The following is a 22,786-nucleotide window of genomic DNA, read 5'->3' on the forward strand; positions in this document are numbered from 1 at the left end:
CAGGTAGTCATTTCTGAGGTCTCCTGGTACCATTCTCAAAGTCTGGATTACTTTATTCCTAAGTGGGTGTATATTCAAGGAGACATGAATATGTCTAGGATGGGAAGAAAGGTAGTCCTGTTTCCCTTTAGATTAGGTAAGGGAAGAGATTAGGCAGGAGCAGAAAGAGAGGGAGAGAAAGAAATATGCCCATTTAAAACATAAGTTTCATTGGCAAAGCAGCAAGGGCTATATTCAAAGCATAATGTGGACCACTGTTACATTTCCCACTGTCAATTTCCACATTCCATTTCTATGGAAAAATGGGCAATGACATCTCCAAACTGGCTTCCTGCTGAAATGGAGCAAAGTTGGTGGAAGTAAACCTAAGTTCTTGTTCTCTCTTAGGCAGGACATGGACAGTTAAGGACATTCAGCACCAGAGCAGCTCAGAGGTCCACAGTAGAAGATAGCAGGTGACTAGACAAAGAATACATTGGACAGGGATCATGCTAAGTCAACAATAAACAAGACAGCAAACATTACTTTTGCAACAATTAGCACAAAAGTAATTAGAATTTCATCCAGTATCTGAAAACCATGAGGACAGTAACTCAGTCTTATCAGTGAAAACAGATAAAGTCTATCAATGTAGGAGGTTAGGAAGATTTGTAGGTCTATGAGATCAAAACATTGATTTGCTCTTATCTATCAAGATAATTTCTTGTATTTGTTAGGTTTTATTACTTGGGGAAACTAAGTCTTAAATTTTAGGGTTTGTATCTGTTTTACAGTCTTAAATTATTATTTTGTAACTTGTTAAACTGTTATTTAGGTTATAACAATACAGTTGACACCCTAAATATATGACTAGGTATATGTATGCATCAGAGAACTCTGTCTAAGCCTTGTCTAAGTGTTATGTAAACATTTATAAAATGAAAGTTTATATGTTAATTTATAAGAACCAATATATGCTGTCTTTTATACATTGCATCTGACATAAAAGGGTCACACTGTCATTTGAAGATCTGTCTTATATCTGTTTGCTTTGAGTAAATAAAGTTCTCATCATTAACACTGTTTCCTAAATGTATAAGAGATTTCAGGCAATCCTTTGATTTTTGTTAACTCATGCAGACCTGTGATTATTGTTACCATACACTCTGGATTCTAAATTATACTTTAAAAATTAAACTTAGTTAAATGAAAAGCTTAGGAGAGCACTTTGCCAAGTTGATGTTTCTCAAACTAAAATTAGGTGCAACAAAAGTCTCAGATTTGTATAAAAATGGTAAATTCAGTTGGTATCTATTATGTCTTTTCATTTTTTATGGCTGGATAAAGAAACCTGCTGTCACAAAGTTATATATACAATTTTGTGTTACACTTCACATTGGAATTAGAATTTAAATGTATTTTAAATAAGATAATAAGGAGCGCCTAATCTGTTTAAAGGTGACATTGTAAAACATGGAATCATTCTGCCACTTTTCCACAAAAAAGAAAGTTATAAGTTTTCTTAGCCTTTGATTCATGTTTCAGATGTAATGTTATATTGTGTTATTTGTGAAGAGTCCTTCCTTACCTGAGATAAGGCCCTGCCTCCCACTTTACTCCATGTTAGAATGACTACAAAACAAACTAGACTTCAGCTCATTTAAAGTTGTGTTCAAAAGAGATGGTGGAATGCGACAGGCATCATTACCCTATTTACTTGCATGATTACACAAATGGTATAAATCCACATTGAGCACAACCATAGAAATAAAAAGTTGTCACCATTTGTGTACATGATTCAAAATGCAGTCTGTAAAAATTTAAAAAATGAAAAATTTAAAAAGATGATTTTTTGTTGTAAATATTACTGTGATCTCAAACAGGGTATATAATGTATCACCTAAAGATTCAAGAACATTTTGTCACTTTCTTCATATGGAACTCTGTCATATATGATATGTAAGCATAATATATATTTGAATTTTTTGCTTAAAATTTGTCCTATTCTAAGGTATAAATTAATTTACCTAATTACTCCTTAAATATTTGTTCTTATTCTATTTGATACATTTACATAGTTCAAGCATCTGAAAAATAATCTTTTGTGACTAATATATTTTAAAGTGGAGAGTCAAGTTCTAATATTAGTTAGAGAAATCCAGTATTTTGAGATGTTATTTTAAACATAGATTAAATCCAGTGTATTTATGTGTTTGTTTATTGCCTGTGTTTGAGTGATGTCATCTGTATTTCATAACACTTCTTTAATTGTCATACATTTTAATATATTTCAATATCTGAAAAGACATTTTTATTTATCCATGCTGGATATTGACTAGTGCTGAATTTGGGGAATGTACTTTTCAAATTTTACTAAAAATTTTGTCACAATTTTGGTGATTAAATATTGACTGTATTTATTAATTGGGAACAAACTACCTTTTTTACTACATTTATCTTTCCTAATCATAAACCATAAATATGTTTACCGGTTTTAATCTGTTTACATTTCCACCAAAATTCCATGTTCAACGATAAGTTTACCTTTTCAGGGATGGTAAAAATTAAAATAATTTTCAAGCTTTTATTCAAAAAATTCATATCACCTTTCAGGTCTATTGCAATTGGATTTTCACAACACTACTACAGAATACTGCCCACTCAGCCCCCGGCAAAAGAAATTAAACCGGAAACTGTTAACTTTATGGTCATAAGTCACTTGTCCATAAAATGTCTAAAGTTCTATTGAAAATCTCTTTGTATATCAAATGCAATTTTTCCAAAACATTTTTCATAGGAACTCATACAGTACAAAAGGGATAGATTCCTTGCTGTCCTAATTCTTTACAAGCTTGCTGACAAATTTTCATCAGTCAGTAGGATTCACTTTTTATAAAACTTGGCTTCAGTTTGGCAGTTGTGTGACACATTTTACATCAGGTTACTCCAGGTTGCAGAATGGAAGTAAGAGATGTAGTGTGATCATTTGCATCAAATATATTTCCTCTTTTACTGACAAATTCCAGGATTTGACAATGGACATGTAGCAAACCTGGAAGAAACATGATTCAATTCAGAGATCCAAGGCAGTAAAACAGATGAAGTGAAGAAAAATCTCTGAATGCAAGTTTGCTGTTGGCAAAAGAAATGCTAGAAAATGTGACAACAGAACTCACATGATGAGAACTTGAGAACTCCTGGATGAGACAGGAAAAAGAACTGGGACAAAAGGAAAAGTCCAGGAAGCACTAACCATTCTGGAGGCCCATACAATGGATCAACCCTCTTCTCCACAGATTGGCTGGTTGCTCTCCCTCTCCCTTCATTTAATAAAACACACTGTTCTAAGTCCTAAAGGGAATTTATGAGATTGCTATCCAGAGGTTTAAATATTTGGGATAATGAGTTTGCTGAAATACAATGTCACTAGACATGATCAACTTTTAAATTTAGCAGTTTAGAAGAATTGAGAATGACAGTATCCATCCTGAAGAAGAGACAACCTATTGGCTTTTTAAACAGACTGGGGATTTCAAAACTCCTATTAAGTAAATTTATGTAGTATTAAGTAATACTGCAATGTCATCTTAAAATTGAACTGAAAACTGGGTTTTGTACTTAAAGTATTCACTCTGCTGTTCAAGATAAGTGTGAGGGTTTGAAATTCATCACCATCACGATTGATTTTCCATGCTGTCCTTGTTACTATTGAGTCTGCTGCAATGACCTGCCCTCTGTTTGTGAGTAAATATTTATATATTTTATCCACTTCTGTATCCTGCCAATTATACTTGTTGATTCATAATATATATATATATTTCCTGAACAAACACAAGATTTTGAAAATAAATCAATGATTTCCAAAGGTCTAGTGTTTCAGGCATATTATCCTTTCCCTTTAAATAATCAAGCCCATGGAAAAAAATGGAATATGAAAATGTTACTGAATTTATTCTTCTGGGACTATTTACCAATGAGGATGTGAAGGCTACCTGCATTGTGATATTTTCACTTTGCTGTCTTGCAATTCTTTCAGGAAACCTGGCCATTCTTCTCATCATCAGGGGAAGCCACCTTTGTGAGCAACCCATGTACTTTTTCCTCAGCTACCTGTCCTTCATGGATGTCTGCTTCACTTCCACAGTGACTCCCAAACTGATCACAGACTTACTGGTTCAGTGGAACACCATCTCCTTCAGTGGCTGCGTGTCCCAGATGTTTCATTCCCACTTCTTTGGAGCCACAGAGATCTTTACCTTGGTGGCCATGGCCTATGGTCACTATGTAGCCATCTGTAGACCCCTTTACTCTGTGGTAATCATGAGCAGATGGTGTGCTACATCCTTTTGATAGCTTCTGTCATTGGAGCTTTTATCCATTCACTGATGCAGGTGTTGATCATTATTCAACTTCCCTTCTGTGGCCCCAATCAGATAGACCACTATTTCTGTGATGTCTTCCCCTGTTGAAATTGGCCTGCACTGACACAAGGCTCTTGAAGATCATAATCGTTACCACCACAGGGGTGCTGTCCATTCTGGCCTTTGTTGCCTTGGTAATTTCTTACGTCATCATCCTGTCCACCTTGAGGACTTGCTCATCTGAGGGCCGTCACAAAGCCCTCTCCACCTGTGGCTTGCACATCACGGTTGTGCTCATGTTCTTCTTGCCCCTCATCTTCACCTATGTCCCCATGGCCCATCTGTCTGCTCTGTTTTATACCATGATCACCCCATTGTTCAACCCTCTCATTTACACAATGAGAAATGCAGACATGAAGAATGACATGAGGAAAGAGTGGGGCCCACAGAGATTGTCTGAAGGGAATGAAGCCTTGGGGTTGGCGCCCTTGGCCTGATTTTGTTCTCTACACTGAATCAATGTCAGTAAAGAGGGCATGTGCTGAGAGGTGGTATGCATCACCCACAGCAGCACATGGAAGAGAGACGACTTCTGGCCACTCTCCTTCTGTTGCTTTACATTTCTAAGACTGTACACAAGAGAAAGGAACCAAATGATCTCCAGGTCCTTCCGGGTTCTGACGTTCTAACAGTTATTCTGCCTTTCATAAACCAAAAGGAAAATTATGTTACTGCTATTGATTCAAATTAGGAATGCTGTGTGGTTTGTAAGTTGTGCCTTGTCTTAGAAAACAGGTATTTCAACTGAGACCTCTGTTATAGATACTGAGAATTAAGAACTTCTTTTCTGAGGCTTCCACTGCAATTAAAAAATGACAAAATGTGAAAAAGATGTATCTGTTGCGTATTTTAAGCTTTGAAAATAGAGGGACACAATGTAGTTTTCCTATTCATATTGTGATTGATGGAAGTTATTATAAGGGATTTTTAATAACTGTAGGTGATATATTTTACTAATGAGAAGTTTCAAATTGAGGTAATGCCATTATAAAATTGATGAAATAGGAACTTCTATCACTCTTCCCTCCACAGAAACATTAATCTGAGTGACTGTCAATGTACAAATATCCTTTCACAGGAGTTAAGAAACCAAGTGAGATTTTATGGCATCTGAGTGTAACACAGACATTAGAAAAGATGAATTGGAAAAGGCAGACACTTTCCTTCTCCCTTTTTCCCAACCCCAGGCATGAAGAGCAATACTCTCCCAGCCAGAAGAGGGAAGTGAACAGTGAACGTGACCATAGACCCCTAGGCGGGGGCTGCTCAGTAAAATCTAGTGCTGTGCAGACTCTTGCAGCACCGGATTCTAGCTTCACTACCTATGGACTAGACTCCAGCTCACCACAGCACCGGAGGCCCAGAATCTAGGCCTGACTGGGAGATCCTGGGGCTGCCTCACCTCTTGTCCAACTCTTGTAACCCGAGGCTCTCGACCAGTCACATCAAAATACTGACTTTAGCCCCAGGGACTTGAAAGGTCCCAGGACCTTAGTTGCCAGACTGGCTCCCACAATCTCAGTCCTCAAGCAGACCCTTCTGATACAAAGTCCCACCTGGCACCCCTGGACTGAATTTCCCAGTCTGCCCTATTGCCAGGCTAGATTCTGCAGCCATAGATCCAAGCCTGTCCCACAGAACCAGGATTCAGGCCCAGTCCAGCACCAGGCTGGCCCTGTGACCCTGTCCCTCAAGTCATCATCACTGAGTCAGAGTCCAGGACAAACATTACTGACACACAGTCCAGAATGGCACCCATTGTCTGAACTTCCAAGCCCTCCCTCCTGCCAAATAGGATTCCATCGCCCCAGGTTCCAGCCCTATTTCTGTTCCAGGATCGTCCCCCTGGCCCCAGGCACCACACTGGTGCTGAGCATACAAATCCATGTTTAATCTGTGTCAGGTCAGTCACCATGGCCTCACACTCAAGGCCAGTCCTGTCACAAACAACAGATTAAGGGGCCATTCTTGTCCTAGTAATTCCCGTTGCTGGACCGGCTTCCACAATCTCAGGCCCCAGGACCATTCCTTTTGACCAGGTTTCATTTAATCCCTGTGGGAACTAGCTTCCAGATCAGCTAACATGCAGGCTCTCCGCAGTGGGCTCAGGCTTCAAGTCAATCTTCAAAGGTTCAAGTAACAGGATAGCACCAGGCTGGCCCTAGGCTGTATGTCCCCATTCTCCATACCTACTTCAGCATAAAGTCATTTTCAAGCTCTAGAATGGTCTGAGTGGTCCAAGATTCTTCAGTATTTAGGGTTCATGACCTCTCCAAGGCACATAGAGTCCAAGTTCATCCCAGCAGATCTCAAAACCAGGATATTTCCCATGGACTAAAATTCCAGGATCACCCCTGTAAACCAGGCTCCAAACCAGTCACCACAGGTGCACAATCTCATCTGGCGATTCAATCTACAGGACAGGCCCTAAGCACTCAGTCTATAAGTTCATCTCAGTGTTAGAAGAGCAAGGCCTAATTTAGTACTTAGAAGCCTCAGTACATTAGAATGGCCCCTGTGGACACAGGCTGAAGTCCATCTACCCTGTACATAATCAAGAGTACCATCTCTGTGGGGCCAGGATTCAAAACACATTTCATGGACCTAGATACTAGGTCTGCCAATTCCTGCTTACATTTCCCATCTGACCTTGCAGTCTGTGTGCTTTATCCATGAGAACCTTGCTATGGACTGAATTCATGAATTCAAAACTCACATGTTGAAATCCTAACCCACATCAGGAAGACATTAAGAGGTGGAGGCTTTAGGAGGAATTCAGTTGGGTAGGTAGAGTCCTCATGTGTGGGATTGGTGCCCCATCAATAAAAGAGAATGGAGTCTGAATTCCCTCCCTCTGTGCCCTCTGCCATAAGAGGACATGGCAGAGCATGGACATCTGAAAACCAGCAAGAGGTTCTTTCCAGGAACCAAACCAAGTGGCAACTTAATAATGAATTTCCTATTCTCCAGAACTGTGCAAAATAAATATTTTAGCCAAGAAGTCTTATGTTTTCATTCTAAGAGATTTAAATGACTAGAAGTCCTTTGTATATCAATCATATTTGTTTTAATTTCTGGTCTAAAAAAACTTACATCACTGCCAATCTGGTTGTTGTTCTACTGTCTACATTGTCTTTTAAACTGTGTTCTTTGTTTTTGTTTTGCTTTGCTTTTACTTTTTATTATGCTGTGTAAATTTTTCTCTATAGGCATATAAATAGCTCTTTAGCACTGTGGTTTAAGTTGCCAGGGAGGAGACGCATACTATAGTCTCATGACAGGTCTCAGTGTAGCAGTGAGCCTGGTTCATGGACTGTGGTTCACAAGTTCTTCATAGCCCCCCTTCTGATTTGGACTGGATGGCTGAGGGGGTTGGAGTTGGATTTTTACATCTCTAGGTCAGTTTGCTCTGATAACACCCCAGCAGGTTAGCTTGTTAGCTAATTTTTCCTGAAGGCACACCTTGTTAAGGCAGACAGAATTCACTCCAGTACTCAAACTGGTTCCTTTATCATCTTTCTGACAGGAAGACAAGAGAATTTCCTCAAGTTCTTACTATGAGAAATGAATACATTTCCAGCATGTAAAACTCACAGGGGATGCCCCTGAAGTTCATCTCTTATGTACTTGGAGCCTTGAAATATTTCCAGTTAACAGCTAATGCTTTCCTACACCTCATTGTTAATGCTGAGATTTCCAACCTGGGTTTTCTCTCTGGTAGCTGGTGATTCCATTTCTTTAATTCTCTCCAATTATGAAATAGTAGTGTGACTTGTAACCTCATTTCTCCTAAGGATCCAAGAAGAGTTAACTTTTAAGATTATTCATATATTTATATTTGTTAGGATAGATTGGAACACCCAGCAGACTGGAAACTGGCTTCAAAATGGCACCTGTCCTTACTGTTCTTTTAGTGTTTTAGTATTTGAAATTATAATGAAATATCATTGTGACAGGTTAATAATAACATGATAAATGAAAAATAAGTCCATTTTGTATAAAATATATGGCAGGCAGAATTATGAAAATTTATATTGAATTAAAGAAAAACTCGATATGTAATATAAGAAACTTAAGAGGTATAATTCCATTTATACTTATAAGTTGAGCTTTTATTGCATATATTTTTCTGCCATGTGTTATTTAAAATGTATAAAACCATTCTTTATTTTTGAGTTTTAAGTAGTCAATGGTATTTAAAGAATTTAGGAAGAAAAATATTATGTGATTACATATATTCTAGTACTCTCCATTTCTTCCTGGAGTTCTGAATTTCCATGTGGTATGTTTTCTCTTCAACTTGATGTAGTCCTTTGGTCATGTGTCTCTGCTTTTGATTAGTAGGTAAGGTCATTGTTTTAGCTAGTTTTGAAAGCTGTCTGCACTTAGTACAGAATTCTGTATTGACACTGTTTTTCCTTACTTTAAATGTGCTTTTCTTTTGCATATCACTTCCACATTTTCTGATAGAAGTCAGCCATCCTTATTATCCTTGCTCATTTGTACATAATGATACAATATGATTTTTTGTCTCTGCCTATTTTTTTTGATTCATTCTGTTATTTTTTCCCATCCTCCCCACCTCTCCCACCCCTCTTTTCCATCTATACAGTCCTTCCTTCCTCCATTCTTACCACCCTCCTTATCCCTAACCTCAAACCTAACCCTAACCCTGATGCTAACCCCTCCTACCCCCATTTTATGTCCTCATCTGCTTATCAGCGATATCATTCATCCTTTAGTTTTTTGAGATTAGCTTATCTTACTTAGCATGATATTCTCCAATTTCATCCATTTGCCTGCAAATGCCATAATTTTATCATTCTTCATGGCAGAGTAATATTCCATTGTATATATATATGCCACGGTTTCTTTATCCATTCATCAACTGAAGGGCATCTAGGTTGGTTCCACAATCTGGCTATGGTGAATTGAGCAGCTATGAACATTGATGTGGCTGTATTTAACACTTGTCATTATTTAAAAATGGCACACAGAAATTATAGTATTGTCCATTTAATAAAGTCATGTATGTCATCTGTGTTGTGCACTAGGGAAAACTTTGGGAGGTTTTCCAATAATACATTTTAAAAACTAATAATGAGATGTTAATCTTTCTGTTGTGAGCATAACTTTTAAAAATACACTTTACTTTTAGAGCAGTTTTAGAGTCACATGAAAATTACACAGAAAGTGCAAAGAATCCTTGATACCTGCACTTGCCCCTTAAAGTTCTCTTCTGTGGCCTATTGCATTGGTGTAGAACTTTTGTTAAAGCTTTTGAACCATCATTAATTCTTTTTTTTTTTTTTTTTTTTTTTTTTTCACGATGCTGGAGATTGATCCTAGAGCACTGTGCTCGTAGGGCAAGCACTTTACCAACTGAGCTATCTCCCCAGCACCATTAATTCATTTTTAATGAAATGCACAGATTATGTTGCCAATTCCTTTTAGTATGTAGAGTTTTATGACCTACCTCTTGTCATGTATCTACCATTACACTGTCTTAAAATCTTATGCACTCCACTTGTTTTTTACTCTTCTCTTCTGAAAACTGGCGACTACTTACTCTTTTGTATTGTCTTCAGTTCTGCCTTTTCCAGAAGGAAGTTTCATAATTCATACACTTTTGGTAAATATTTGTTACAAAGCTTAAAATTCTCCTTCTGGTATAAAAAACTTTGTTAAAATCCATTCATATTTTTAAATTCCTTAACATCACCTGGTTATATATATGTATTTACTTTGCAGTACTGAGGATTGAATCAAGGGCTGCTCTACCACTGAGCTACATTCATAGTCCTTTTTCAAAATTTTGAGACAGGGTCCCTCTAAGTTGAGGAAGCTGTTCTTGAACTTGCGATCTTCCTATTTCAGCCTCCTGAGTCATTGGGATTGCAGGGATGCACCACTACATCTGACTTAACTACTTATATTCTTAGTTTCTAGTCCTTGTAAATATAATCATTTTTTATTTGAGTCATCTGAGCCACAATCATAACACCATATTATGAGAAAATTTCCACAAATGGAATTAACAATGCTTTATGACAATCCCTCAAATTATAAGGAATCATATTAGGAACATAAATTATCTTTTAGAAAATGAATGCATTTATTAGCCAAAGGAAACAAAACAACTAAGTGTCCTTAAGATCTAAGGAATTCTTCAGAATGTTGGAATTTCTGTCCATATTCTACCACTATTCCAGAAGGTTCTATGTAAACATATGGTATGAGTCCAAATTATTGGTTAGGGGAATACTAGATTATCTATAAAATCCATGATAACAAGACACTCTTAAATTTATTTGCATATGGTACATTCTAATGGTCAGGAAGAACAAATAAGTTATAATCAGATATAACTGGTTTAATTTTCTAATAAATCAGACTATGTGAAAGAATGAGAATCTGCCAGTCTGTGGATTTGAACACTTGGTACAATATTGAAAAGCAGAGAACACCAAGCACTACTGTAAAAAAAGGCAAGAAAACCACTAGATAAATTCTACAAGAGGTATCAAGTGATATTAGGCAAATGAAAGAAATAGGGTCACAGATGTGGACAATATTTAAGGCACTAATGCTTACATACATGTTTGTACCTCATCCTGTCTCCTTTTCTACATACATTCAATTCAAACTAGCCAGTGTCCATGTACACATCTTTTTCTAGGGACTATGCTGATAAATCTGATATCAGAAGTTAATTTTTTCTAATTACTTCTAGTTTAATCCAAACTAATGAGGATTGAAAACCTCCATTCATCTCACATTATCTGAGACCAGTTTCTTACTCCACAACTTCCTCATGGCATTTTTCACTTCTGCATTCCTCAGTGTGTAAATCAGAGGGTTCAGCAAAGGTGTTCCAATGGTATAAAACACAGCTATCATCTTATCCATGGGGAAGGTGGTTGCAGGCCGTGTGTATATAAATATGCAAGGGCCAAAGAACAAGATGACCACAATGATGTGAGAGATGCAGGTGGAGAGGGCCTTTCTCCTCCCTTCTGCACTGTGGTTTCTCAGAGAATGCAAGATGATAACATAGGAGAACATCAACATGACAAAACTCACTGTACAAATGGCCCCGCTGTTGGACACCAGGAGTAGGTTGATCACATATGTGTCTGCACAGGCGAGCTTCAACAAGGGTTCCAAGTCACAGAAGTAGTGATCGATTTCATTGGGACCACAGTAAGGTAAACTCAAGGCAAGGAAAATCTGAACTAAAGAATGCACACAGGACCCCACCCAGGCCACAGCTACCAACACACTACAGACCCGGTGGCTCATGATGGTCATGTAGTGCAGTGGCTTACAAATGGCCACATAGCGGTCAACAGCCATAAGGATGAGGATGAAAACCTCCATACAGCCAAAGAAGTGCAATGTAAAGACTTGGATTATGCACTGGTTGAAGGAAATTGTGGTCTTCTTTGAAAGGGCATCCACAAGTGTTCTAGGAGCTATGGAAGTAGAGAAGCAGGTGTCAGATAAGGACAAGTAGAAAAGGAAGAAGTACATTGGACTGCCGAGGGCCTGACTGGTCTTGATGGTGGTGATAATCAGCAAGTTACCCACCAACATCCCCAAATAGAAAAACAAAAATATGGCAAATATTATTTTCTTCCTCAGTGGATCCTGGGTTAACCCAAGTAAGATGAATTCAGTCACATTATTGTTCAGCTGCATGATTTCATGAAAGAGAAAAGGCTAGTATGAGAAGGTTTATCTGCAAAACAGAATGGATTTCATTTATGGTGTGTTCTGTTAAGTTATGAAATAGTTGAGCAAAATAGTTCATGGTGCTGTATGTGATTATGAGATATTCAAACAAATAGAACATTAATCTTTGGGTACCATCCAGATATGATTTCTTAATAAGTCCTCTCAACACTTGATTCCTCAATTTGTAGTGATCACTTAGTGGAATATTATTTTTTAAAGATATACTTAACCTATTGTCTTTCCCATATCTCATTCATAAACATATGAATATGATACTTTCCTACACAGTTCTTCAATTACAACTCTTTCTTAGCTTTGGCATAATTCTGATTGATTCTGCTCCTTAGATATTACACCATGTTGTTATCTACTTCCTTTTTTTCCTTATAAAAAAATCTTGGCAGTATGTCTGCATGGTGCAACACTTAGCATTAGGACTCATTTGATTGCCCTTGGAATTTCATGAAAGAATGTGAAGTTACATGCTACCCTCAGACCCATCTAAGTGTTTCTCTATGTAAGAGATCTCATATTTATTAAACTTAGTTACAAAAATAGATATGGTTCATAGCTACATAATATGTTCTACTTCTCTCCATTATTTCCCAGCATACATGCCAGCTTGAAAAGAGGAGAAAGAAGCACTTGATCTTGTTAATGATTTTGTTCACCCATCAAGCACCTTTATAACATTTAGTATCTGACATATGAATGAACCCTAATGAATGTTTTTCCTGTTACAGTTCCAAGATCCCAGTTCTGCTTCTATTTCTCCCATTTCTGAAAACAGATCTTAGAGCCCTCAGAGTCCCCAAAGACATTTCTAACGTAAAGGGGGGGTTATTCTACTTGACAGTTAAATGTTTTCAAGGTTCAGGTTTTTAACTTAATTTGATATGAATTGGTTATGTGTGGTGGTTACTACTGATCACTTGGTTAGGACCAGGTCATGATCTTAATGTTTCAAACCTCACATTTCTGGAGCATACCAGGAAGGCAGAAATCACAGGGGATGTGGCTTAAAATGAGGCACAATAGTCACTAACGGAATTTTGTTCAATTTCTTTCCATTCCTGATATACTCAATGTTCACTCACCTTTCGAATGTCACTTTAAAATAAAGTTTTCACTCACACATTATAGTTGTACATAATAGTTGAGTTCACTTTGACATTATCCCACATTCATGGAATATAATTTGGCCCATTTCAGTCCTCAGTATTTTTCTTTTCTCCTCTCCTTCCTCCCCACTTTCCTGTCCTCCACTCTACTGGTCTACCTTCTATTTATTTATTATTTTTTTTAATTGGTGCTTTATAAATATACAGAAAGATAAAATTCACTGTGGTATATTCAGATATGTACATACACTTCTTTTAACAAAGAATTCTTTTTCTAAATTTGGAAAAATAATATTATCATGAACTTTCTAGTCAAGATGATGTTGGAAGGAAAATTATAAGCTGAAATGCTGTGTATTTAAATAAAATACAGAAGACACACTTAACCTATTGTCTTCCCCATATCTCATTCATAATAGCAATAAATTATTTTGGAAGATGTGAGTGAATCAAAACACATACTATGATGAACTAAATTGAGACAAAATTTTACTTCTGCTTGTTTTTTTTTTTTCTTTTCTCCCTTGGTAAATTTTAATTTCAATAGACTTGAATAAATCTTTCTCCAAATCTAAAACACTTTCGGACAAGTGTCTGACTTAGTTATTTTGACAGGAAAAACCAAACAAAACCCTTTGTACTATATAACATTGGGCAAGGATTTTAACTACAAAGGACCTGAGTCCTGATACCATAACCATTACAATAAGCTCATTTTCTCCTGCATATATTCACAAAGGGATTTATCACATATATTGACATGAGTAGTAAGTAGGCACTGGAAGTAAGATGATTTAAAAGTGCCTATCTCTTCATGATTTTAGCCATCATTATCAGTGTGTGAATATGTGTGTGTGTGGGTGTGTGTAAATATATAAAACTATTATATCTAACTATATCCAAATATATGTATGTATACACATGTATATATATAAAACATGTATATATTTTGTATAAACAAAATATGTTCAACCATCAAGCACCTTTATAACATTTAGTATTTGACTAAATACTAAATACTTTATTACATCATGTAGTGCATGTAGTGTAGTGGCTCATAGATGGCCACATAGTGGCCAACAGCCATGTATATATATAAAACATCTTTCCTTTTAGCTTATTCATTTTCTAGAGAAGCTTATTTCTTTTTTACACTTTTTTACACTTGTACATGTATTTCAAGATAAATTATTCATACATATGATCTATTTAAGTTTTTAATAATTTTTGGTCCTTTTAAAAAATGTAATCAATAGTATCAGAATAACATTAGTTCCCAGCAACAACTGTGCCCATGAAGCTCATTTCAATCCTTTTATATTCCAGACAACTATACTACATTCATCATGTATTTCTTGATATCCTTGAAAACCTTTTTCTGCAACCCCCAAATATATTTAAAGGTTCTTGACTCTTAAACAAAGATTATTTTACAATCTTCAATACCCTGCAATCCAGAAAATAGGGCACATAGCTCTCAAACCACTAAATATTAATTGAGGTATGCTTTCATCACCTTAGGTTCAGCTGCATTGGAAGCATACTGAAGATTAATATGCACATCCTGTGGCATCTTTATGATGGGAAATGAAGAATCCAGAAGCTAAAAACACAGAGTGTAGGGAATCCAAGCTGATCTTGCTCTTTGCTTTCCAGAAATGCCTTTCAATTTCCATTTAGTTCACTTCAGGTCTTAATTTCCAAGAAAGATGTCCAAGGCAGCTATTAATAATTATATTATGATGAAGGAAATTCTCACTCCTGCTTTCTGAAACCATTCTTTACAGCTTGTAAAATAACATCACATATCACTGCTTACCACACAAGCTACCTTCCTAGAATAAGAGTATTGGAAAAATAGGTGTTATCAGGATATTATTCCCCAAGTTCCAAACCAACACCTGTACAATGTGGTATCTTCCAAATGTTTTTGAACTAACTACTCTTTACCACTTCTGAAAGGCAATTGCATTTGTCACTGTTGTAGTACTGCTCTCATTACAAAACACATTCACATTATTAATTTTCTGGGGTTTTCTATCTATCCTGTATGTAGAGACATAATCATGCTCTTACTTTATAAAGCCAGGAACAAAACAAAACCTAAGATTGATTTTAAATAACTTTGTAAATTAACTCCACAACTCAAAGTACAAGATTTTGAAGTTTGAAAAACACCATGATGTGATGTATGACATTGGGGATGTAAAACTCACAAAATGATCATTTTAGAGTGTTTGTCTTATTTTTGTTTGTTTTGTTTCTCAAGAAACTTTCCCCCTTAAGGATAAAGGAAGAGGTTTTACATGTCTTCCTGGTATTAATTCATACTTTCATGTTTGTATGTGTGTGTGTATACACAATGGTTTGGAGACAAATGTCACTACTAATAATGCCTGGCACAGTGATGAACACTTTTAATCTCAGTTACTTGGGAGGCTGAGACAGGAAGATCGCAAATGTGAGGAAACTTGGTAACTTAGGGAGAGGCCCTGTCAAGATTTTATTAAAAAAAAAAAAGAAAAGAAAAGAAAAAAACTTGGGATGTAGCTCAGATGTAGATTGCTCCTGTCTTCAATCCCTGGTATCATCAAAAACAAGCATCAACAAATAAATCACCTAAGAATTAATGTACTTGCCTCAAATCCTCAGTTAGAACTGGCCAAACTTAGAATGAAAAAACTTGTCACAATGACATTAATAAGCAGATAACCTGTTGGCGTGGTTGGCACCAGAAGTGCTGAAAGGAAGGGAGGCAGCATTGTGTGGAGGATGGAGCGGGGAGAGAGGCAGTGTCAGGGATCTCCTGTGATTCCTGCTACAGAATCACAGCCAGGGGCTCTGCTGCTCCTTCCGGCCTCTCTCTCAAACTACCCAACTTGGATTCAGTCTGATACATCTGGAAAATCTCTACACTCACTTTATTCTATTCAGAATTTCCTATTCTTTGTTGGAAAACTGATATGCACTCCAATGGTGTTTTATCCCCCATAAGCCAAATTTGGGAGTAATATAATCTACTTTCCTTGAGCTCCTTACCTTATGAAACTGAATACCATAATTCCTGCTCACTGGCCAAGAACTGCCCTGGAGAACAGCCCTGTATATGGTCCAAAGCTCATCATAACATTCAGTACCATTGTCCTTTCATTGTGTATCTGGCTGCCCCAAATATCATCACATCAATATACTGTTATTCCTCTTTGTAAATGCCACAGACAGTGCAGGAGCACTGTGGATAAGCAAGGGTAGATTGGACAACACAGAAGAAATCCAGACATGAACAAATATCTAGGTAAAGGGAAGGCTCTTTATCCAAACTATTTTCAGGAACTCCTTCCTGTGATCTATCTATCTATTTATCTATCATCTATCTATCTATCTATCTATCTATCTATCTATCTATCTATCTATCTATCTATCTTTCACCTTCATTATACGGTGTTTAGTTTATAATGCATCATCTTGTTTATTTTATGCTTCAACTTATAAGTACCAGAAATGTCTGAAGTTCAAGCTGTGCTCTTTAAATACCACTTAGGAAACTGGCAAGGAATATTAATTGTATACTGTGAAAATCAATATGTATTTAAGACCCTCACTCAGAGATGGAAAGGCTGACATTCTTTAGTAGCTTGTCAAAGTCTTTATTTCTTATAGCCATTTTTCTGAGTCCTGATCAGACATAATCTCTTCTCATTTTCTAGTACCCACACACCTACTGAGGATGTATTCTGCCCAGCAACCTAATTTAAAAACATTAACACTTTTCTTAATACATTCTTCCATTTGAAGAAATAGTGCTAAATCTTAATTAAGTTATCTCTTTTCTCCCACGTAATGATGACTTTACATGCCTGGTGCTCATAAATTATTAGTTGAGTTTAAAAATCATCTATCTCCCAATACTTGTTTTTATTAATTTATTTCCTACATAAACATTAATCTAAAAGAAGCACCATTGTGTTGTTCTTTGTTTTCAAAAATATTTTCCTTTCCCAGAATATATGTCAGTAGTGTAGTTAGGAGACCTATAGAACTAAAAATTGAAAGTTACATTTTATTATTTTGTCAAGATGTCTCTGTCCACAATGATGGACAAAACTCTCACTTACCTGTTAGAGAAGTCAGGTGTGCTCATTGTATTTCAAATGATAGTGGCCTTTCATAGAAAACTGGAAAGAATAATTCCTGTCTATATTCCAGGAGGGATATTTTAAGACAGAATGATGTAAGGCATTAGTATCCAAAAGAGTATTATTCCCCAAGGCTTCCTGTACTTTGCTATCCATGAGCATCTCAATTGTAATACACTTAAGTTTGGGTTTTCTACTTTAATATAAGAATAGCAAGCAGCCCGACATGGTGGTGCACACATGTAATCCCAGCAAGGCTGAGGCAAGAGGATTGTGAGTTCAAAGCCAGTCTCAGCAAAAGTGAGTCACTAAGCAACTCAGTGCAACCCTGTCTCTAAATAAAATGCAAAAGAGGACTGGGAGTGTGACTCAGTGGTGGAGCGTCCCTGAGTTCAATTCCCAGCACCCCCTGCAAAAAAAAAAGAAAGGAAAGAAAATGGAAGAAAATCCTCCTCAAAATAATTTGTCAGATACAAACAAGAGTTTTGACATATTAAGTGCTTCAGGCTGAACAGAGGTCCAGGGTAAAAGAGAAAAATCACCAATGGATAATAAAGCAGGGAAAAAACAAGACTGTCATAGGTGAAAAAGGAAGTGAAAAATCAGGATAGGACTCAATCCCATCCAGTGCCCTCTGTTACTTCATCTTGCACTAAAAGACAAGTTTTCTAGGTCTTGTAATTTATTTTCAAGGTCAATCTAGGGAAGTTATTGTTGCATTCTGAAATCATAGGTTCCAAGCTGTGTACTCTAGACTTCCCCCATTACAAATAACAAATTTATAGCAAATATTATCAGGATTAATATGTACAATGAACATGGATTGCAAAATAATTTTCAAATTAATTTCCACTTGTTTTGCCAACTCATGTGAGTAAAAAGACACCTTACGACTAAGCATTTTATGTTGAAATAATTTTCTTTCACCAGATACTTATTGACTGTTTTTTGTATACTATGCTCTGTATTTGTCACTTTGTATAAGTTGTAGTTTTAATTCACACACATATTTCATGAGGTAAAAGTCATCAATAGTTCATGAGAAAAAAGTGAAGGTCATAGAAGTTAAGCAGCTTGCTCAGCTTACATGCTTGTAAATTCAGTAACAAGATCTGCACTAATGATTACCTCATTCCATGGTTTTTACTATTTACACATATCTTTCTATACCATTTAAAATTTTAAAAAACCACAGATAACTACAAAGCCCTAGAACACATTTCTATTGGTTGAGTGATGTAGACTCAGGCTGTGGAGTTGAAAATCCATAGTAATTTAATGAGGACTTGTTGAAATTCAGGAAGCCATGAGTTATGCAAATTAAAATATTTAGTTGACAGATGAAGACAGAGGAAGGTTAATTTAAAAGTAAGAATTCCTGGGCAGGGCTGAAGAACTGGCTTTGGTAATAATTATTTTAAAATAGTAATTCAAATTATGATATTGGTAAGTTCATGTGAAAAATAATTTGAGATATCAGTAAATTAAGTGACCTTTATAATGTGGAATGACACCAATCTCCAGCCAAAGGGTAATTCTGGAGTGACTACCCACCTTTCCACATGACTGATCTAAAGAGAAACTAGTAATTCTAATTGTCCCTGCATTTAGGAACTTCAATTGTTTGAAAATCATCTTTGACAGAAGCCATGGTCGAAAAATCCTGTATTGGGGTTTAGGAGTGTGCATGCACATGCACGTGTGTGTATGTGTGTGCACATGTGTGGGTGTTATGAAAGGAGAAGATCAAACAAATCTATGTTGGACTCATATTCCTGTGGTCTATTAAATCTAAGATCCTCATCATGCCTGATGTATCAGTTGTGGGACACCAATGTGAGCACTGGACTTTATTATTTCTCAGGAAACAAAAAGGAAGTGGACACAAAAACAGAAAAAGAAGCAGCTATATTTTCTTTATCCATTCATCTGTTGAAGGACACGTAGGTTGATTCCAGGGTTTAGCTTTTGTGAGTTGAGCTGCTATAAACATTGGTGTGTGACTGTGTCACTGTAGCATGCTGATTTTAAGTCCTTTGGGTATAATGAAAAATTTTACTCCATTTATGAATCATTCATCAAAATGCATAAATGCATTCTACTGTCATGTATAACTTATTAGAACAAGTAAAAAATGAAAAAGAAGATACTTAGTGAAATTAGAAATGGAAGATATTTTTATATATCAAAAGCACTAGTAGTCAAATTAAAACTGAGAAAATAAGCCACACATGGTGGCATACACCTATATGCCAAGGTCATCTGAAGGTTGAAAAGAAATAACTACTTTGACCAGGAGTTCCAGGAGAGCTTGGTCAACACAGAAAGACCCTGTCTTAAAAAATAAACAAAAGATCAAACTGCATACATAATGGACTTAAAATCAGCATGCTACAGTGATGAAGCAAGTCAATGTTGACAGCAGCTCAACTAACAATAGTTAAATGATGGAACCAATCTAGGGGCCCTTTAACAGAGGAATGGATAAAGAAAATGTAGTATGTACACAATGGAATACTACTCAGCCTTAAAGAAGAATGAAATGATATGGTCTGAATTAAGTTGATGTGAATGAAACAAGTAAAAAGATAATCATCAATTTTGTAATACAGATCATATCTTTTTATTCTAAAAACCAGCTTCTATCTCTTTAATCTTCAGTCTCTGAAAATATGTTGTATCTTCATTATATTTAAAATAAAACTTTCAATTTGGTTTGCAACATCTATTATCTTATCCTTCTATTTCTTGAGTCCCACTGTTTTGTTATTATAACATCAATGCACTAATCACTTAAATAGCTAAATATCTCAAGGTTTTTCACTAGCACATTTAGGAATGTCATAAATAGTGTTCTGTTTGTCTTAATAGCCAAAGTAAACAATAGAGAAAAAACAAATTTAGAATATAACAAGTAAAACCTCTGATTAAAGAGAATGTAACTTTTCAAACCCCAACTGGTAGTGAAATTAAATGTGATGCTCTGATAAAATGAATCCATCCCTTGACCCTAAAATATTCAGGAAGAAGCCCAATACCTTGTTAGAAATCTATTATAGAGAAAATTAAATACCAAGAACTCTACATTATTGGGGGGTGCTTACAAGTTTGAAGAGTTCTTACCCAACCCGTATTCAGACAGTGTTGTGAGATGTAGCTCACAGGCAGCAATGCCAGAACTGAACTCTCAGAAAAACTATAAGCCAGAATTAAGATTTCAGGGAAGCTCCTGTCTATGAATCAAGAACATAACTCATCAGTAAGAAAATCAAATGTTATGTTATAGCTCAATGGTATAATCAGGATTGTGGAAAATAAAAAGACTCTAAAAAGTCTATTAGACCAAGAGTACCTGAATACTCTACCTAGCTCTGACACACACAAAGTGACTTAAAATTAACATGGTTTGTTAACTAAAAACATTAAGAACCTGCAATATTCAGATGAGATTGTATTTCATATATATACTTATTCATCAAATCACAACTGAATAAGTATAAGACTTGGCCCTCAATTCATCGCTTGCTTTCTGATGCAGTTTTAACATGCCACAGCTTTCTCATGGCATTTTTCACCTCTGCGTTCCTCAGTGTGTAGATGAGTGGGTTGAGGAAGGGTGTTCCAATGGTATAGAATACCGACACCATCTTGTCCATGGGGAAGGTGGTTAGGGGGCGTGTATATGTGAATATACAGGGGCCAAAGAACAAGACTATTACAATGATGTGAGAAGTGCAAGTGGATAGGGCCTTTTTCCTCCCCTCTGCACTATGGTTTCTCAGAGAATGTAGGATGACAATGTATGAGATCATCAAAAGCATGAAGCTGCTTGAGCAAATTGCCCCACTGTTAGTCACCAATAGCAGATTAATCTTGTAAGTGTCCATGCAGGTGAGTTTCAACAAGGGCTGCAGATCACAGCAGTAATGGTCAATCAAATTGGGTCCACAGAAGGGCAATCTCAAGACCAGGATAACCTGAGCAGTGGAATGTATAAAAGACCCTATCCAGGCTAGAATAATCAAGATGAGGCAGACCTGCCTCCTCGTGATCCTTGGGTAATGCAAAGGCTTACAAATGGCCACATAGCGATCAGCAGCCATGAGGATGAGGACAAAGATCTCCATGCATCCAAATAAGTGAAGAGCAAAGACCTGTGTCATGCACTCATTGTAGGATATGACTTTTTTGTAGAGAGAGCATCCACAATCAATCTAGGGGCTGTGGATGTGGAAAAGCAGGAATCAGCAAAGGACAGATAAAACAGGAAGAAGTACATGGGGCTCCCAAGTGACCGGCTGCACTTGATGGTCACAATAATGAGCATATTCCCCACTACGGTCCCCACATAGAAAATTAAGAAGATTAAAAACACCATTTTCTGCCTCAGAGGGTCCTGTGTCAACCCTAGCAATATGAACTCAGTCATGTTGTTGTTTTGCTGCATCGTCTCAGTTGATGTGGGGGCATGGCGGGTTGGAAACCCTCAATCTGCAAAGGAGAAAAGAAGAAAATGTAAAATAAATACTAAATGTTTCCTGAAAATATAAATTATCAGTCATGAAGCAGAAAATTTCCAAGGGGTTATCATCACAATTCTATGTAATTTTCTGAATAAAATTGAATTTCTAGAAGTTTTTTAATGCATTCATCAATTGCATGTGAAAATAATGAATTATGAAAGTAATAAAAAGGAAGGGCTTCATCTAGCAAAGTGAATAAGACTCTATTAGATTTGTTATCAGAAGATAGCTTCCAATCTTAATGTGTTTCATTAGTTTTCAATAAGGATCTATCAATATTAGGACGGTGCATTGCAAACCTAGAGAAATCCTACATGATTTACTTCAATAGCCTTTCACATTCTTTGATCCTAGAGCTACAATTAAAATGCATAGTATTTTGAGCACTCCAGTGATGATTGTTTAAATACTTGAGATTGTCTTCTTTACCCCATTATATTTACTTGTCCTATATATAGGACACCTATAAAAAGTTGAATTAAGCCATTTTGTAGATGTCCTACAAAATATTATAGTTTTTGATAGATCTCCTATATGTAAGATGATTGGACATAATAGGTTGATATAATCTAAGAGCACAGTAGGGGGAAGACCAGAAGGAAGAAAAGAATAAAGAAAAAAAAAAAAAAAAAAAAAAAAACCACTGTGTGACAATTCAATTAGTCTGGTCCAGCAGCTTCAAACATTTTAACCTCTTGACTAATTTTATTTTCTTAACAGTTACCTCTTGAATTATCTAGTTCTTTTCATTTCCAACTTCCCCTATTTAAAACATTTTTTTAAATTAGTCTTCATATTCAATGTTAAATTTACCCCTTTGTAAAATTTTGTTTGGGGTCCTCAGCAAGTACACATATGAAATAAACAGA

General features: G+C 36.3%; 1 protein-coding gene and 2 pseudogenes across 4 annotated transcripts; 1 reads left to right on the top strand and 2 right to left on the bottom strand.

Moving 5' to 3' along the window:
- The first annotated feature begins 3,903 nt into the window (after positions 1-3,903).
- Positions 3,904-4,837, top strand: LOC306639772 (olfactory receptor 4P4-like; annotated as a pseudogene). The gene has a single exon. The product of its transcript is annotated as an olfactory receptor 4P4-like (transcript).
- A 6,174-nt stretch (positions 4,838-11,011) lies between these two features.
- LOC306639033 (olfactory receptor 4C16-like) lies at positions 11,012-16,411 on the bottom strand. Of its 2 annotated transcripts, XM_079102477.1 has the most exons (2): positions 16,298-16,411; positions 11,012-11,875 (listed from the first exon to the last, which is right to left on the bottom strand). In XM_079102477.1, the coding sequence occupies exon 2, from the start codon at positions 11,778-11,780 to the stop codon at positions 11,169-11,171; it is 612 nt and encodes a 203-aa protein (XP_078958603.1). In that variant the 5' UTR covers positions 11,781-11,875; positions 16,298-16,411; the 3' UTR covers positions 11,012-11,168. The 2 variants fall into 2 exon arrangements, with proteins under 2 accessions (XP_078958603.1, XP_078958602.1); XM_079102476.1 differs by lacking the exon at positions 16,298-16,411 and having other exon boundaries at positions 11,012-12,150.
- Positions 16,412-20,909: 4,498 nt separating this feature from the next.
- Positions 20,910-21,864, bottom strand: LOC306639048 (olfactory receptor 4C11-like; annotated as a pseudogene). The gene has a single exon. The product of its transcript is annotated as an olfactory receptor 4C11-like (transcript).
- Positions 21,865-22,786: the final 922 nt, after the last annotated feature.

Source organism: Sciurus vulgaris (genome assembly GCF_902686455.1).
Source record: "Sciurus vulgaris genome assembly, chromosome: 11".
Taxonomy (NCBI): domain Eukaryota; kingdom Metazoa; phylum Chordata; class Mammalia; order Rodentia; family Sciuridae; genus Sciurus; species Sciurus vulgaris.

Excerpts from the sequence above, each read along its gene's own strand:
- LOC306639033 (XM_079102476.1), bottom strand. The coding sequence starts at position 12,101 with ATGCAGCTGAACAATAATGTGACTGAATTCATCTTACTTGGGTTAACC.